Below are 19,524 nucleotides of genomic sequence, written 5' to 3'. Positions count from 1 at the left end.
TCGTCCCGGGAGGGTTACCAGATCCCTGGAGCCCCCAGCTTCAGAATCTCTGGGGTAACTTCAGACCATTTTTATCGTCGTTGCTTTTAACTTTTATCACTGAAACTCCTCCATCGGAGCAGAGGAGAAGAGTTTCTGTGATTGAATCACGGAGCCTGCTGCTTGGTTCCCCCTTCCCACATTAGGCAGCCTCTGAAGTAGAATTTAAAAATCACTATTATAAACAACATATATCCCTTAAAAAGGAAAAAGAAATCATGAAGTCTCAAACTACTTGATTTGATAATATATGGTTTTCATAACTAAAAATATAGTCTGCATTTTGACTTGATATTCTGGTAATATAAAATCTACGTGGATTTCGCTGTTTTCTTGTATAACCTTAACACTAACCCAGACAGCAGCAGAGCTGTTTACTGATATCTCATGCAATAGAAGCCCTGATTTTGGACCCAGAATCAGCAAGGTATTTCTAATAATAGTTTACATTAAAGTATATTTTCCAGTGTTACATTACCTAGTCATCACAACATGTGTTTTAGAAGAAGTATTGTATGTATTTTGGGAGAGGTTTTATGGAAGAACAGAGAAGAGGGACTTTGTTACTATTTGCCTGAGGTCACACACCTAGTGACAAAACTTGTTTTTTCTGATTCCATGGCTTATTTACCTCTGCCTTTTTGTTTTTTTTTTTTTTTTTTTTTTTTTGAAAAGATTTTTTTATTTATTTTAGAGAGAAGGGAGAAAGGGTCTCAAACAGACTCCCCCACCAAGTGTGGACCCTGAGACGGGGCTCAATCTCAGGACTCCCGAGATCCAGACCTGAGCTGAAATCAAGAGTAGGACACTTAACTGACTGAGCCACCCAGGTGCCCCACTGCCCCTTGTTTTTAAAACATTGACTTGGAAAAAATAGCTGGGAAGAAATTCTTTGAATTTGAATATTTTATTCTTTTATACTATAACTAAATTTTGGTGTGAAAAATTGGGTTAATAATTAAGCTTGAATTTTTTATTCTTTGATTTCTTAAAAAGATATTCTTGTTTTGCTTTATTAATATTCTTTTCTCCTTTCCTATTAACTAATTATTCAAAATATTTTATTAAAGAATGATCCTTTTTTTTTCCCATTACAATTCTGTTTTGGAATGTGCATTTTCAACTGTCTATAATCCAGTTTAGTAAGGCCCGTGGTTCCAAGGTCAGCTTTCTCAAAGAGAATATAATCAACAAACCAGAGATTTCTCTACCCTAAAGCATTGACTCATAATTTCTTTTCAGGACAATAGGAGGATCCTTGCTTCTGTTTTAAAGTTCTGCCTACTCTCAGACTAGGCCACTTGGCTATCTTTGTCTGCATTCAGCCAGTCCATTTTAATATAATATTTGCTTATTTTTCCTTTTATCCTGTTTTCATCAGTGTTCATTTTCTCTCCAGACTTGCAGTGCTTATTTAAAAACAAAACAAAACCAAAAAACCCTTCTTTTAAGTTTCAAAATGTTCTTAAACCTCCATGTACTTTATAGAATCCTTGCCAGTTAATTGATGCTTCAAGGATCACACCATTTCTACTGTGACATACTCAATTACTTCTTAGCACCCAGATGTCATTGTACTATTGATTGGCTTAATAAGTATAAATAAGTGTTTTTCTTGACTGACTTTTTACCGGATTGGGTGCATAGTCAGCAGGGATGCGGTGAGGGAGTTCCCCCGCCAGCTTACACTTGCTGCTCTCTCACTCTCAGTGCTTCCTGCCACCTTTCTTCACTCCTCTCCTTCCCCTCTCATCCTCCAAACCTGTTCCCTTAGCCTCTGCCCTTCATAGCAGGGAAAAACTGGAGAGGAAAGCTTGCACCTTGAAGGAATGTTCTTTGGGTTTCGTCCTCAATAGTATACAACCCCAGAGTGTGGCGGATTCCTTCTAAAACTTCTGTTCTTGATGTTATATTCTGCACTTTCCAAATAAATACTAGCAGCTAAGAAACCTCAAGAGTGAGGCATAATGTTAATATTTCACTAATCTGTCCATCTTTTTCATAGCCTGGGAGCTTTTTGAGGGGAAGAGACCTTGTTTTCTTATCTCTGGCATCGTGCCTAAGCCAGTAACAATAAATAAGGATTAGGACAGGGCAAATGTTTATAATTATGAATATGATTGCCTCATCCCAACCTTTTAGAATTATCAAAAAGAAGTTGTCCATTGCATTTTTCTACTGTAGCTTTTTATTTGCTCTGTATGCTTCCTTTGTGCTTAATCTTTGCGTTACTGCCTAAAAGGTAAGGGAACAATTTGCAACGGTGACACAGTAACTAAAACCTGGATAAAACATATACATTAACTCTTTTCCGATGATGTTGGGCAATAGGAAACTCAGGAATGTAATCCTTCAGAGGAGGGAAATAAGTAAGGTAAACCCTACAGGAGTCTTCACGTTCCTCTCCCTGGAGGCACTTTTTAGACTGCCTCTCAGGGAGGAGTAACCAAAGCAGAACCTGGCGGTCTTGCTTAGTTGAAGAGATAGGGATCAGGGTTCAAGGAACCAGAAGAAGCCAGATTTTGCAGGACAGAATACAGGAGAGAGGAAGACGCTTTCCCAGGAAAGAGTTCCAGAAATTTCACAGGCTACGAATCTTCTTCGGCTGAATGCTAAGGTACACATACGTAAGGTGCAACTCCGCAAGGCCAGGCAAAAAACTACAAGGGAAAGAATAATTACGAGGAAGCTGTAAGCTGAACAGAGCTCATACATGTAAGCTCACACATACTATAAGCTCCCAGAGCCCACACATGTCTGAGAAATGTTCGAGTTCCAACTAGCCAAATGGAGAGACCTTTTTAAACACTGAGAGCATTCAGAAGAAACACCAGAAGGGTCAAGAAGACATAATTCTAAATATTTATGTACAAAGTAACAGATCTTCCAAATATATGAAGCAAAAACTGAAAAATAAAAAAAGCAAAGCAGAACTGAAAGAAAAATAAATCCATGATTACAAAGTTCCCAACATTTCCCTCTGAACAATTGATAGGACAACTTGTCAGAAAATTTCTTAAGATATGGAAGACTTTAACAACACCACCAATTATTTTGATTTAATTGACATGTATTTACCAACAGCAGCACACCTGTTCTTTTCAAGTGCATTTAGAACATTTAATGAGATAAACCACATGCTAGGATAGAAAGCAAATCTCAAATTTTAAAGCATTGAAATCATATAGAATATGTTATCTGACAAATTAGAATGGACTAACAAAGATGATCTCTAGAAAATCCCCACATATTTAGAATTAAATAAGACTACTGAATAACCCAGTTGGTCAAGAAATCAGAAGGGAAATTAGAAAATATGTTAAGCTGAATGAAAATGAGAAAACCACCTATCAAAACTCGTGGGATGCAGCTAAAGCAGAGCTTAGAGAGAAATTGATAGCTTTAGATGTTTTTATTTTGTTTTATAACAGAAAAAGAAAGTTTAAAATCAGTGATCTAAATTTCTGCCTTACCTGAATCTAGAATAAGAAAGCAAATTAAGCTCAAAATAATTTGAATGAAAGAAATAACAAAAATATAAACAATAATCAGTGCGTGAGAAATAAATAGTGAGAAAACCAGTGAAATTCAAGTCTGGTTCTTTGAAAAGATCAATAAAACTCATAATACTAGCTAGTCTGAGCAGTAAAGGAACATGAATTACCAATATCAGAAGTCAAGTAAGAGTACCAATCCAAATCCTGTAGCTATTAAAAGCCATAATGAGGGAATAACAATAGCTCTTCATGAACACAGGTATAAAGATCTTTAAAAAAGCATGTAGAAATTGAATCCAGGAATATACAAAAGATAGTACATCAAGACCAAGTAGGTTTTATCCCAGGAATACCAGGTTAACAATAGAAGATCAAACAGTGTAACTCACCATATTGCAGAATAAAGGAGAAAAGCTGAAGTGGAGGACTTAACAAACAGTTCAAGTTTTACTATAAAGCTATAGTGATTAAGACAATGCAGTATTGGCTTGATTGTAGAATAATAGAGAGCCCAAAATATGGAGAGACCACTGACATATGTAAACATTTGATTTTTGACCATGGTACCAAGATAATTCAATAGGGAAAGGATAATTTTTTTCAATGAGTGATGCTAGGATAGCTAGTTTATCTATATAGGGGGGGCAGAAAGTCTTGACCTTGCCTCACACCATACAGAAAAATTAATTCTGAATATATCATAGACCAAAATATAAAAAATAAAACTGTAAACTTTCTGGAAGACTACCTTGGAGAAAGTCTTCATAACCTGGAGGTCAGTAGAGATTTCTTGGGATACAAATAGCAGTTACCAGAAGATAAAAATTTGCTAAATTGAACTTCAATTTTTAAATTTCTGCTGTTTGGAGATGCCATTAAGAAAATGAAAAGACAGGTCACAGATGGGGAGAAAATATTATCAAATATATCCTATCAGAGGACTTATATTCAGGATATTAAGAACACACAACCCAAGATAATGCAGTTTTTACAAATTGACAGATTTGTACAGATGTTTCAAAAAAGGAGATCTGCTAATGTCCGATAAGCAAACAATGCTTAACATCATTAGGCATATGAGAAATGCAAATTAAAATCACAATGAGATACCTCCGAACACCCAATAAAATGGCTAAAATTAAAAAGACCTTCAGTATCCAGTATTAGGGTGTGGAGGAGCTTGACTTCCTACCATTTGGGGAATACAAAATGATTCAGCTCAGCCACTTTGGGAAACCGTTGGCAGTTATCGTATGACAAGTACATATTTCCACGTAGAAATGTAATGTAAAATTTCATTGCAGCTTAATTTGTAATAACAGAAACTGTAAAGATCCAGCTGCCTCTCAACGGGTGAATGGATAAACTCATACGTCCATTACATCCATACGATGGAATACTACTCAGCAATAAAGATGAACGACCTATTGATATATGCAAAACACATGAATGACACTCAAAAACATGCTGTGAAGGAAACCAGACACAAAATACTGCATGCTTTGGGATTCTTTTTATATGAAATAACAGGAAACATCCCATTTATAGTGATAGAAAACACACCTATGGTTGCCTTGGGTCAGAAGTGGGAATTGACTAGAAGGGGTAGGTGTGTTCCTAAGCTTTTATAACCTATATCTCAACAAAGTATATTTTTTAAGTAAATGAATCTTTATAGGTAGGGCAGTGTATTCTGAATTTAGACCCTCTTAGTAGCAGATGTAAAAGACTTAAATTTCTTTATGCTTTGTATGTAGAGTTTTTCTTAGAGTCATATAAATGAGGTTCAGGTCTTGTCTTATTGGAGCTTGAGGTACAGTACAGAGCAGGGAGCAAAGCTTTGGATCCAAGCAGTTATGAACATGATGAATCCTTTAGCATTCACTGTAGCTGTAGAAACATGTGCCTAGAATTTCATCTCCCTGAGCCACATGTGCGTGGACTACAGGTAATTAAGGATGCCTGTCTCCTGGAGTGCTTGTGACAGTTATAGGGAATAACCTGTATAAGGTATCTAGGGGCAGTCCCTTCATGGTACTTTTTAATACACACAGTAGGTGTTAAAAGGGTAATAAGAGAAGAATAAGAACAGTCTGATGCCCGGTGTGGCTGAATTACCTATATTGCGTTTGCAAGTATTCCCGTGGAAGTTTAGTTAGAACACAAAAGCTTTGCTTTCTTTTCTCACTTAGAAATACTTTCAGAAATACTTTTTGGGGTGTGAGGCAGTAGAGGAAGAAGGAGGAAATCTAGGTCAAACTTTCCCAGCGTGTTCTATGTGCTCACTTTCCCCTGAACATTCCCACACCATCCCTGTCTGTTCTGGATTCGTGCCATCTCCACAGCCCTGAGCGCCCACCCCACTTCTCTCCACATCCTATCTGACCTGCTTGCTCAGTGGTTTGTTCAGGATCCATCTCTTCCATGGCATTCCCCACTCCCCCCACATCCTGATCTTTTATTTATATATCTTCACTGGTTACGGGGCTTTAGCCTGCGGGCTTTATGCTGCTGGTTACCTTTTCAAATGTCTTGGGTCTCCTTCACCTCATGGCAGAGGCAAGGGTTAAGTATTTTTCTACTACCTAACAACCAAAGTGATTAGCCTTACATAATTTGAAGTCAGGTCTGGGTGTGAATTCCGGGCTTGATACTTACTAGTTACGTGACTGAAAGCAAGTCACTTAACATCTTCAAGCCTCAGTTGGCTCATCTGTAAAATGGGAACAGCAGTGCCTACGTCATTATTTTACCAAATAAATGAGAATATGTAGAAAGTGTCTAACATGTTTAGACATTAAGATGGTGACTCTTTTGGTTGATTAATTGCTACTGATGTGACCTCAGTTTCCAGGAATCTGGGTCTGCTGGAGCTGCGCATGCGGACAGCGAATATGAGCGGAGAATGATGTCTGTGTACAATCGCGTCTTGGAGGAAGTGGACTCACTCGATCGGAAATGCACCCCTGTTTCTTACATGGCAAGTAACGTTTGTTTCATTGAGTTTTTATGACACAGACGTGGGTTTTTATCCAACTCGGGCACTTTCTAACCCTGTGACTTCAGTCAGTTCACCTGTCTGCTGGTTTTTTCCATGCCGGTTTTGTAACAAACAGGGCTCCTCTCATACCTGGCTCTCAGCGTCGCCGTCCATGGCGGTGCTTGGCACCTCTGCAGCCGCTGCGCACTTAGAGGAATGGGTCAAATCTCCTCCCGCAGAACACAGAGAAGACTTCTTCCCCTCCCCCGCCCCTTTTTAACAGTTTAGCTGAAATTGCAATAGTTGTCAACCCTGGCTACACACTAGAATCACTTTGGAACCTTTTTAAAAAAATACGTCAGTGCCCAGGCCGCACTCCAGATCAGTTAACTCTGAATCCTTGCAGTTGAGGGCCAGACGTTAGTATGTTTCAAGACTCCCAGGTGATGCTGTCCTGCCACGGGGTTGAGAACCACAGGCCCGTGAAACAAAGAACGGGGCTCATTGTCTACCTGGCGATGAATCACTTCTGCCAGGGGATGCCACCGATGTCCTTTGGCGCACTGCTTCCCCTTTGGCCTGCTGAATCTCTGCAGCCTTGGGGCGTGGGGAGCTCTTGTTCCTTCTTCAGTCTTTTCCACCACAGGACAGACTGACGCACACTCACCCAGATTTTCTCCTCCCTGTCTGGGCATTCCCCCGTGTCTTAAGTCAGCTCGGGCTCCTATACGAAAATCCCTCTAGACTGGATGGCTTGAACAATAGACACTTCTTTCTCCTAATTGTGGGGGCTGGAAAGTCCAGAATCAAGGTGGCAGCCGGTCTGGTCCTGGTGAGAACCCTCTGCCCTCTTCCACCCGTTCCCCCTTCTCACTGTGCCCTCAGACCAGGGAGACAGAGGGAGCTCTGGTCACTTTTTTTCTTCTAAGGACAGTAATCCCATCATGGGGCCCCACCTCTAATTACCAACACACTGGGAGCTAAGACTTCAAAATAAGAGTTGGGAGAATACAGAAGTTCGGTCCCTAAGACCAGGTCTCGGGACTCACACCCTGGGGATTTGTCCCGCTCTGCTGGATGCTGATATCCCCCCCGCAGCTTCTTCTGGCTCCTGCACTTCTCGCTCTGTCCTCTCACCTTTTATCAGGTGTGTAAGAAGAAATTGACAAGGTGTGTTGCAGAAGAGTTAGATCAGATTTCAGGACAGGAACTTTCCTGGACATACCGCTTTCCACATACGATGGTCAATACATATTTGCTGAACTGAATCAACAGGGGTAGTTTGACATTGAGATTTGGTTGCTAAGGGACAGAGTAAAGATAATCTTTGAAGGAGATAAACACATCTGTGCAAGACATTGATTAAATATCACAAAATACAAAGGCTGGAAAATGCCAGATTCAACAAAGAAGAGAGTGCTGGTGTCTGCTAGTCCTCTCCTGCTGGTTTACTAACCATAGCATGGGACTTCGGGTCTCCAGACGCTTCCTGTATGGTCATCTGCTGCTGATGTGGAGGTGTGCCCCAGGTGCCTGCGGCCTGAGGCCATCCACACTGTCCCTGTAATTGTAAAATCTGCATCCATTCTTTTGAAAGAGAGAATGGTGCCTTTTTGCCAGGGAATAGCCTAAGGTCACTTGTGGTCCGCTTTAGTCCATCCTTGAAAGAGGTGTCTCTCTTGGCATCAGACTTCCACCCCTCGTAGGATGTCCCTGCAAGTGCTTCCCAGATCCCTTGTTGCAGGAGGATGAATAATGTTGAGTTGGCAGTTAAACCTGAAGAAAGAGACACAACGTGTTGGAATCTATGTTGTGGTTTTCTCAAGTAACAGATCTGCCATTATTATGGACCTATTGGACACAAAGTGTTCAGCACCGTAAAACCAGTAAGGGTGGGACAGGAGCTTGGAAGGGCAGGCCGCAGGGTAGAGCGGTTCTCACCCTGAGGTGCTTTGGGGCTGCTGATGGGGAAGTAGACTGAGGAGGGGAGGGTTGACCAACTGGAATAGTTCTGGGTCCCCCAGAGTAACATGTGTTCTGACGGCGCTGTAGTTTTTCATCTGCTAAGCTGGTGAATCGTTGATGAAATAGAACCAAATAGAACCAAATAGTCATTGAACGAAGAGACAACCTAGGTTCTAGTTCCAGCTTGTCCCCTTGCCGTCTGGGTGACCTGTGTCATCAGCAAAATTGAGGATTGGCCTGGGTGACCTCTGTAGTATCTCTGACGGTGCCACGGGTGATACTCATCTCCACTCATCAAGTTGGATACAGTAAATAGGCACATTTTATGTACCTGTGTCAGCCGTACCTCAATAAAGTGGTTTTAAATAGATAAATGTGTGTAATATCTTAGAACTCTTAAACGCTAGTTGTATAACTCCGTTTACTAAGTCTCAAAGGATTCATTGTGTGATTCTCTTCTTCAGCTTTTCTGGGAGTTTCAAAACTCAGTTAAGTTTGTGAAATGGATTTTTGAAGTAAGGTCCTCTTACTGAAATTTCAGAGTTCTGTGGAGTTGAACTGTATAGTTGTTCTTACTCAGAATTCCAGTAAGTTTCCACCATCGCTCATTCTCCGGGGACCCCTGGCCACAAGGACAGGGAAGCCACCCTCTGGATATGGGAGGGAAGAACAAGGCAGCAAGGCTCCCTGTGGGGTTTGGTGTTAGGCCTCAGATATCAGTGTGCTGGCTTCCTTATCATATGTTCTCGATCCTACTTTACCGTAAGAAAGTGACCCTATATTATAGTATCTAAGCTAATTATATAATACTATACCTAATAGCTCTAATGCTACAGAAATGCACAATATGTGCATTATTTGGCCTGCAAGATTTTCTCCTACATTTCACTTTTTATTAAATGTACTTAAAAATAAAGTAAAAATTGGGACGCCTGGGTGGCTCAGTTGGTTGGACGACTGCCTTCGGCTCAGGTCATGATCCTGGATTCCGGGGATCGAGTCCCCGCATTGGGCTCCTAGCTCCATGGGGAGTCTGCTTCTCTCTCTGACCGTCTCCTCGCTCATGCTCTCTCTCACTGTCTCTCTCTCAAATAAATAAATAAAATATTTTTAAAAATAATAAATAAATAAATAAAAATAAAGTAAAAATCTGCAGTTGTACTCCTTGACATGAATGATTTGGCAAACATTTGGGTGTTCTGCCCGTTTCCTGATGGGTATGTACCTTTGCAATATTCTTCAAAAGACCATTTGTACTTTTTAAACTTCTTCCTGAAAGTACCATTTGTTGATGAAATTTGGAAATTTATTTTCATTTGACTTAGTTTCTTTTTTCCCTCCCAGCATACAGCATGCCTCTGCGATGCCATCATTTCCTTGCTGAAAGTTCCTCTTTCGTTTCAGAGATATTTTTTCCAGAAACTGCAGTCTACCAGCATCAAGGTAACGCTACCAAAATACAGAGGTTAATATAGATTAAAAACCCAGTTACCTTCTGGAATACATGGGCTATAGCTCAGCTTCAGGATCTTACCTTTGGTTTTGATAAAACGGGCACCCTTTAGTTAAAAGTTTTTTATACCTTTATCAAGTGGTTTGGTGAAGGTAATGGGATTTGGGAGTTAAATAAGCCCTTTCCTTCCTTACGCGCCAGTGCCCTGCGGGCGAGGTAGACAGGGATTTAGCTACCTGCAGCTCTGCCCCTTGTCTCCAAGAATAATTTAAGAGGTTTTCTTTCTTTTTTTTTTTAAATATACTTTTTAAATTATTTATTTATCTATTTATTTATTTTTATTTACTTGACAGACAGAGATCATAAGTAGGCAGAGAGAGGGAGGGGGAAGCAGGCTCCCTGCTGAGCAGAGAGCCCAGGGCTGGATCCCAGGACCTGGAGATCAGGACCTGAGCCGAAAGCAGACTTAACAGACTGAGCCACGCAGGCATCCGGATAGGTTTTCCTCACCGTCCTCAAGGATCTTGAGCTGAGTTCGCGTCTGATTGGGCTCTTCAGACTCTATTTAGAATAATTCGGTGTGGCAAAATGTTACCAGTCCTACCTCCAGAGCGCTTTTGTCTGTGAGTATCGCGTTTTGAGGAGCTGGCCAATGAGAAGAGCTAGTATTTGAAAATATTTGAGCCACTCCAAATTCAAAAGCTCTTTTTGATTCAGAGAATGGAATTGTTGGAAGAGGTGGAAAACTAGCCTCCAGGAGATTTCCTGAATTATCCCTCTGTCAGTAAATGTCTTCATTGCACTTTTGCATATCCTTTTGAATGCTTCTGGTTGTAAATAACAGAGTATTACATCTCAGAATGACCTGGGTAATAAGGAAAATTGATTCTCTTAGATAAGAGGTCTTCGGGTAGGATGTGCGTGGGGTTGACTGACACAGTGTTCAGCATCGTCAAAAAGACCCACCTCTTCCATCTTTTCATTCAGCAGAGTTTGGGCTTTCTGTAATTTAAAGGTATTTGGGATTTTTAATACGTTCTTAAATAAAAACTAATGAGAAGTTAAAATGTCATTTGGTTCATTTGTGCAAATTGACTTTTATCCCACTGTGACTTGATCGTACATGTAATTCTTGAATTTTAAATTCACTTGCCCTTGAATTTAGCCTTTCTAACATTATGTAAGACCAAAGAGACAGCAGCTAGATAAGAAAATTTACATAGCGCATTTTCCTGCTAGAATTGGTTCATTGTCAAAGAAATGCCCCACTGCAGAAACGGAGAAGACTAGGGCCTTCACTGTTTTCTGTTACCCTCACACAAAACTGGGGTTTGGGGTAGAAGACACAGTGGTATTTAGCAGTGACATTAGGGAGAAGGAACCCTTGACCTGAAAGGTGCATTTGTTTGGTTGTCCCAGCGGTCAGGTCCTTAGCTGTGTAACGCTGTATGTAACCTGTAGACAAAAATCAGCACAAGCATTTGCTGGAAGAAAGCTTGCTCTTGCTTGTGAGCATTGATCTTCCTGTTGGTCTTCCAGCTGGCTCTGTCACCATCGCCCCGCAACCCTGCAGAGCCCATCGCTGTCCAGAATAACCAGCAGCTGGCGCTAAAGGTAGAGGGAGTGGTTCAACACGGATCTAAACCAGGACTGTTCCGCAAAATTCAGTCCGTCTGTCTGAATGTTTCTTCCACACTACAGAGTAAATCCGGACAAGACTACAAGGTAATTTAGAAAAGAGGCACAGTTGTGATGTGGATTTTATCACCTCATTCATGGAAGTTTTCCAGTCATTTTCATGGTTAAGCAGATTGCAATGAAACCTCCAAAGGGGAGACATGTGGACATAAATTAAAAGCACATATTGGGGTTTGAGGGGCTGATAAATAATTCGTCTCTTTTCTCTGCTTGAACCAGTTGATAGAGAGCATCCAGGCAGACAGAGATTAAAATATGAGTCTTACTGTTCAGTGATGGGAAAACCTAGCTCAGGTGCCTGGCAACCAGGAGCTTCTCGCCTTGTACCTCTGAATTGAATTTTCCCACCCAGCCTCAGCCTCTGCACATAAGAGCCTGCCCCTGTAAAATCAACGGCAGGGAGGAGCATCCTGATGTCAAGAGAAGGGAAAGAGAAGGTCTTAGCTCCCCATGCTCAGTTCTTACCCAAAACCTTAGCAGTCAGTAGAATTCACCTCCTCCCCTGGAGACCAGTGTTGTCCATCTCATGAAAAGTCCCTCCACATGACGGGGAAACATCAAGAGTGGGGAATTAGTGCCTCCCTAATTCCCCTCCCCCAAAACACACATCTAATTATTTCTCTCTATTTTAAGTGGATATTAGCATTCTCTAAAGAAAAGAAGTACACAGCATTGACAGACAACGGTCAGATAAAGTACAATCTTTCCTTAAAGGTGTAACTCTAGGAATTTGCTGTTTTGACAGAGCATGATGTAGATAACCATAAGTCATGCTTGCTTTGTTATCCAAGGCCAAGGTGCTAAATACTATGGCATACCAGTATTCCAAATGCAGAACACTCCTTCCTTTAGCCATCTCTTTCTAGTTCTTTGGTGGTTTATTCACAGAAAATATAGCAAGGGAACAAGTACACAATTGTATGAACAGAGTTGTTCAAATGCCCAGATTGCTTATGTCCAGGTTTACTGTGGGCATACTTGAACTGAGCTCCATAATAAGGAAGGGAATATTAGTAAAGATATAAAAAGAGAACATTTTATTCTCTTTGGTGGTTTTGGTGGTTTCAGGCTAAAAAGCCACGAGAAGGTGTGGTTTTTTTCTTTGGTAACTTTCTCTCCCTTCTTTGCCAGCACTGATAAGGCTCAGGCTTCATTCTTTTGCTCTCTTCGACGCCTGTAACACAGATTGTGGTGCCCTATTAGCCCCATGTAGCAAAGATGTGATGAATGACGAAAAAAGTCACTTCCTGTATGTAGAGTCCAAGTGTTGTGTTTGGGCGATCCTTATTGTCATGGAAGGTCGTGGTGAGAATTTACCTAATTAACCTACCCGTGTCTGCAGCTGTCTCCTCATTTAGGGTTGCAAGAACAGTGATTCTCTTTTTTTTCTTGTATACAGTGATTTCTACTGTTAAGAAAATACCATTCAAGCCAGTCTTTTGCTTATTAACTTACCTCTTGAGGCATTGTGTAAAGTCAGGAAGCCAGTAGAATAAATCATACGGTACAAGGTTCGTCATGTTATTTGCAGTGAGTTTTCCACTTGAAATCATCACCTATTCAGTGATCAGGTTGCTTAGGCCTATTTCTGGTCCTTTTAAGGAAGTTCCTGGCTGGTAGGCATATTCTTTAGGGACATAAAAACCCTACAGAAGTTGTACAAACAAAACAGGGCCTATAAATAATTCTAAGATCTCGAATTGGTCAGTGACTTCATCTCATCAACGTTATAGGTGAATGTCTCTCTGGAAAACTGACCTCATGATATGCTCATTTAGTCACAGAGCTTTGGGGCATGTTTATGTCATTGATTGTGCAACAAAAACACACACATAACCTAGAGCAATCCGGCCAAATAGTCATTAGGGTTACCTTTATATGTGTTCCAGAATCAGTATCTTTCTTGGCATGCTTCACCTTGGGTACAGGTCAGGGTGTACCAGCAGGTGCTACTCTGTTCCTTGAAGGCCAGAGACATGGGTGTCTACCTAAGTAAGTGAACAGGCCCATGAACTTGTGTTTTATGATACATTGTGCCTCCAGTCTGAATAAGATACTGACTATTAGGTAAGCACAGCACAAGTTCTAGAAATGTGTGAAAGGAGGTAGGAAAGATTGCATCACTGAAGCAGTGTCAGATCAGGCTAGGTAAGAGGAAGAACTCTAACTTGTATTTAACTAGTGTTGGGTTCTTTTTCAGTGTCTTAGATTTTAAACTCCCTGAAAGAGGTGATTACACCCTGTTTCCTCAGAATCTGTCTTCACAGACAGATTGGGGTGGAGTAAGCAAGAGTAGGAAAGGAAAATTTTCTCTCCCACTGTCTTAGGGTCTCCACCCAGGCCCAAGACTAAACTGACTTTGAGGCAGATGAACATAAGAAAGGTATACACATTTCTTCGAATGGTACACGGACATGGGAATCTTGTCCCATGGGACAGTGGAAACCCAAAGAAGGGGACAATTTCCATTGGGACAATGGAAACCCAAAGAAGTGACCAGAGCAGAAAGCTTATGTGAATTTCAGACAAAGAAAGGGTAAATTTGTGAAGACAGAAGACGAAAGGGTTGAGGGGCAGTAAGCCAGGGAAGTGACTGGGAGTGAGGCAGGGAAGAGCAGGGGTGGAGGTTGGGGGCACCTGGGGGAGGTAGGGGTCATGGGAGTTTATTTGTGGGGTGCATTTCAGCGTTGACTGCCAGCTTCTAGTGATGAGGATGTTCTCCTCTTCTTGGTACCGAGAACGGCACCTTTCTCATGGCAGATTTTATGGCCTGTTTGAGGTAAAAATGGAGAGGTCAGAGCCATTCCTCCATCTGCTGTTTCTCCAGTGCCTTTAGCTTGAAATAATGTGCCAGTGCAGCATATTATGAGGTGGCATGTCCAGAGCTCCTTCACAGGGAAGAAAGGGCGGAATATGGGGGTGGGGAAGCAGGGGGAGAGGCTCGTTCTACTCAGTGATAGTGAGGGCAGGATCGCTTAATACTCAAGAGTGTCCGCTCTGGAGTTAGCCTGTCTGGGTTCAGATGCCATCCTCACCTCTCATCAGCTGTGTGACCTTGGAGAAATTACTTAACCTCTCTGCCTCAGTTTCCTCATCTATAAGGCAAGGGTAAAAATGGTACCTAAACCTCTTGGTTGTTTGCAGGGATTAAGTAAGTACTTGGTATGGGGCTTGGCTCACAGTAAGCACTGAGCGAATATTAGCTATTATTATCATTTAACAATTTTTTTCATTCCAGATACCCATCGACAATATGACCAATGAGATGGAGCAGAGGGTTGAACCTCATAACGATTACTTCAGTACTCAGTTTCTGTTGAACTTTGCCATCCTTGGAACACACAACATTACAGTGGAATCTTCCGTGAAAGACGCCAATGGTATTGTGTGGAAGACAGGTCCCAGAACTACCATATTTGTAAAATCCTTGGAAGACCCTTATTCCCAGCAAATTCGCCTACAGCAGCAGCAAGCCCAGCAGCCATTACAACAGCAGCAACAACGAAATGCCTACTCTCGGTTTTAGCCACATGAAGGATGCGCTCCTGGCTTTCTAGGAATCATTCAAATGGGCAAAAACAATTTGACTTTTCATATGGATTCAGATATAAAAGTTAGAATATGGAGTTTGTTTATTCATTGCTTTCTATAATGTAATACTCGGGGCGGGGGGAAGAAAGGGGTTTATTTTTCTTTAGAAACTTAATTTGAGAAATAACTGGGCTCCTAGCCAACAAGATTTTTTGTCCTTGTTCCTTCTTAAACCAAGTCCCTTATCATCTGTTTGACATTTTCATTGTTTTATTTTTGTTTTTCTGTTGCTGAGCCTCATCTTTCTTGTTCAAGAAAAGTCGTGTGTTGGGATCACTGAGTTAATGGATTTGACTCCCTGTGCATCAAAATACATCAACTCACCACCTGGCACAGACCTCTCACTCTGAGCCAGGCGTCGGGAAGTTCTAACCGGTCAATACAAAGTTGACCTGCGGCCACAGAAAACGAGTTCTCCCCTGGATGGACTTCACTGTGTCCCCCGAAATCCATTTTCTGGATTTTGAGAGCATGCAGTCTCGCCGAATTGAAACATCCTGCTATATTATTTCAACTACTTACCTGTCTTTTCTATGCTAATGCAATCTTAATTTATTGATTTAGTATTTTATTGACCCCCCCAAAACAGCTAACAATTACATGCAAAAATTGGAGATTAATCATTTGTTTTTTCTAGTATGTATGTGGTTTTATTTATAGTGTAGACTTTTTACACTATTTCCAAGAGTGAAAAAACTCACATTTACTATCTTAATGTTTTAAATTAGAAGAGCAGATCTTTTGATAGGTTTGGTTTCTTCTTGGCAAGTTATGTAATTCTAGAGTTGATAGTCTAGAAAGAACAGCCTCTTTGTAACACAACCTCGATTAGTTGGGATGCTCAGGGAATAGAAGTTTTCTGGTTAGTCAGAAAACCCCTTTTTTTCAATTTCAATACTGGTTGAAAACCATTCTAAAATATAATAGTAATAAACTTTCTTATCTTAACACGGTATACTAGATGTAATTTACCTGTTCATTCTCCTTTGGATCATTCAGTGCTTGGGATCATGGTTTTCTAAACATCAGGGATCACAGGGCTGCACACGATGATGATACGGACAGTTTGGGCTGTAAGCAGATCTTAGGATGAAGCAGGGCACATTCCCTGGAGGCTTTCTTTTTAAATAAATCTCTCATTTTCTTTGCTTCTGTTTTGCCTTTTTCTTTCTTTAAAGTCAACATTAGCTCAAAGGAAAAAAAAAATGAATTAGTTTTTCTTTTTTCCTTGTCATGTTGCCTCCAGTGGTGAGAAATGGTTGGCAACTCAGATTCCTCTGAGATTGCTGGGCTCCATGAGCTCTTGTCCCAGCAAAACACCCTCTGCTGCCATTGGCCAGAACACGGTCATAAAACATGGAAGTCCACAGAGTCCGCTGAGGATGACATCCCTTTAAATGCAGCCCAGTTGTACACAGTGCACGATATGGACAGCTGTGACAGCATCTGGAAACATGGGCCCAAGGAGGAATTGCCAACATGGTGCGGAGGAGGTATGCAGGACCCCTTTCCTGCTCACCAGGCATGGAAAAAACTGGACCAGAAAGCACAGGTTGTACTCTGATGAATTAACTCTGTGACCCTGGGCAAGTTACTTTATCTCTCTAGAGTAGTTTCTTTGTAAAATGACTGAATTAGACAGGATCTCTTGACTCCAATCTAGAGTTTTATCGGGTGACTAAAAGACCAAAAAAAGAGCTCTTAAATGGGGGGTGGGGGGGTACATTTTTTAAAAATTCAGTGTCTGTTTTCAGAATGAAATTTTATAATGTCGATTTCAGGTTTCTGGTACTGTTTTAAGACAGAATTCCCAAGAAAAGAAGCAAATCTTGTAAACCACCAATTCTCCCCCAGTTCCCTTTGAGACCTTCCCAGATTTTATGTTCTTAAAAGACGTTTTTGATAGCTACAGTTATAAACTCTTTGACTTGGTGTTCTGGATGGCTCCTGGCACAAACTTGGAAAGGATTATTAATAAAAATAAATCCAAGTAGTTCAGAGTAGGAAAATAACTCCTGAAGGGGGAAAAAAAGAAAAAGGCTATTTTAATTGAGTATGTCATTAGATCCAGGATTGGAACTCTGATTTTATGTTTGGTATAATGTCTACTGCATTCTTGGCATCAGCTGCTAAGCAATTATTTGAGGTAAAGGGAAATTACATTTATAATTTCAACACTACAGTAATGAATGAAAAGAAAAAGAAATACTCAGGGAAAGATGAAGGAAAGAAAGACATACTGATCGTGAAGTGAACATGTCCCCTGAACTTAGAGATACAGATCATAAAAGGGGTTGGCTGATTGATTCCAGAAGACGGGGCTAATTTTTCTCAGTGTTTAGCAGCTTTGCAATATAGCCTGGTGGCTCAGAGCACAGCCGCTGGAGCCACACTGTCTGGATCCAAATCCAAGCTCTAACTCTGTGACCTTGGGCAAGCGACTTGATATCTCTATGCCTCAATTTCCTTATTCCTAAAATTAGGAAAGGCATGAGGATTAAGTGAGGTGATACATGGAAAGCATTTAACATGCTCCTTGCACATAGTAAACAGATATAGGAGCTTGCTGGCATTGTTACTATTATATCCTTCCTAATACCGTTTTTCACAGGGTTAGGTTAATTCTTAATGGTGGCATTTTATTTATTCACAATAAAAGTTACTGCTAGTCCGCTACTAAACACACATTTTAGCTATCTTCCTCTCATTTCCGATTTGGGTATGTCAAAATAATAACAAAATTAACATAATGTTGACCAATACAAAATGGAATTTCTGTCTACAACCAGTATCATAAATCCTATTAAAATATTTAATACCTATGTACATAGAAAATTATGAAAATACTTTCTAAAGCTGCTGATGGTCTTCAGTAGTGATAGTGATAGTACATTAACTATTTAGAAATTAAAGTACTGTTCTATTCCCGTTTAGCCTAAGAGATCTTGTGATATGACCTTTGTAGCTCAGATTAACCGAGGTGGCAGATAATGTGCAACGGGAAACACTAAGTCACTTTTCACATAATGTATGGTTCCCAGAAGAACCAAACAACCAAACCAAGATCCTCAGACTAGGGTCCCAGAGATGTCAGTTTAAGTTTTATATTTAAAAGACTCACTTGCCGTGGATCCTTAGATCAGTCCCTTGGTCCTCCTTGGGTCCTCCTTGAGAATAAGAGGGTCCTGCCACTTGTTACGTAGCATATATGCAGCACTTGTCCGAGAGAACTTTATGTGATGGTGGCAATGTCCTAAGTCTGACTGGGCAATATAGCCACTAGCCCTGCGTAGCTATTGTGTGTCTAAAATATGGCTAATGTGACTGAATCTTTTATTTACTTGTAGTTCAGTTAAACTTAAATAGACTTGGATGGCTACCCCCTGCAGAATTAGGACAGTGCAAGAGTGAGAAGAAATGAGATTCACTACTCCCTTAGGACCTAGGTAACCTTAAATAGATTTCTAGATAAGACATCTGCATTGGAATTCTTTGGTTCACCAAAGGGTTCATTTGAAAGACTGTAAATGACAAGGAAGGTATTTGGGGTTTGTGGGTTTGCTTTGCTTCCAGTAATAACTCTGTTGCTCAACCAAACACCTGACCTGTTCTTTCTGTAATTCACCCTTGGATTTAGCCTTTGACAGTCACCAACATGACTGTCCAAAAGTCCGATAAATGGGCTTAGATCTCTCAACAGCCGGAGGTTACAGGAGGTTACGGTCTTCCTTTCCATTGCTTGCCCGAGAACATAGAGACCTGTAACACCATGGGCGGAGTATTTTATTGGCTTGGCTGGAGGGAGGCCATTATTACTCTGTACTATCTCCCGGTCTAAAGTATTCATTCTATGAGTAGTTTAATTTGTAATTGCCACTGGGATTTAAACAGAATGAGTCATAGTTTTCTCCTTAAATAGTATACCAAGACTGGAAGCCATTGATACCCACTTTCTAATGAAGAATGCTAAGTGATATAAATTTACTTTTTTCAAGTCTACCGCAGGTACAAAGCATTTTTCAGTCTTTATCTTTTCCCTTATCTTCCTGCTTATTTGCTAATCTCTCCCGAAGCAATTCTGTCCTGCACAGTCAAGTTTGTTGTGCAATAATTGTTCTCTGTTTAGATCTGGTTAAAGATTGAAACATGGTAAAATGAGTTTGGGGATTATCTTCCTGTCAGGTCCTGTCTACAAGGTCTAGCTTTTGTCTTATAATACTTAGCGGACAAACTGAGACTAAAAATATTTTAATTGTTTATAGAGAATTATTTTTAGCAAATTATAAAGGTGAAATAGTACA

General features: G+C 40.6%; 1 protein-coding gene and 1 long non-coding RNA gene across 3 annotated transcripts in view; one reads left to right on the top strand and one right to left on the bottom strand.

The window, feature by feature from the left end:
• The window catches only part of INTS7 (integrator complex subunit 7), a 91,843-nt gene extending 75,472 nt beyond the window's left edge, over window positions 1-16,371 (top strand). For both annotated transcript variants that reach the window (XM_059412619.1, XM_059412620.1), the window contains 5 exons: window positions 398-466; window positions 6,384-6,516; window positions 9,826-9,924; window positions 11,474-11,659; window positions 14,871-16,371. In XM_059412619.1, coding sequence (XP_059268602.1) covers window positions 398-466; window positions 6,384-6,516; window positions 9,826-9,924; window positions 11,474-11,659; window positions 14,871-15,158 — 775 coding nt within the window. In that variant the 3' untranslated portion in view covers window positions 15,159-16,371. The remainder of the gene's footprint in view (window positions 1-397; window positions 467-6,383; window positions 6,517-9,825; window positions 9,925-11,473; window positions 11,660-14,870) is intronic.
• Window positions 15,259-18,590, bottom strand: LOC132025406 (uncharacterized). The gene is made up of 2 exons (XR_009406560.1): window positions 18,345-18,590; window positions 15,259-16,411 (listed from the first exon to the last, which is right to left on the bottom strand). It is a non-coding gene; the product is annotated as an uncharacterized LOC132025406 (long non-coding RNA).
• Window positions 18,591-19,524: the final 934 nt, after the last annotated feature.

This window comes from Mustela nigripes, chromosome 10 (assembly GCF_022355385.1).
Source record: "Mustela nigripes isolate SB6536 chromosome 10, MUSNIG.SB6536, whole genome shotgun sequence".
Taxonomy (NCBI): Eukaryota; Metazoa; Chordata; class Mammalia; order Carnivora; family Mustelidae; genus Mustela; species Mustela nigripes.
Note: the sequence above shows the minus strand (reverse complement) of the source record. Positions and strands in the feature narration are given on the sequence as shown.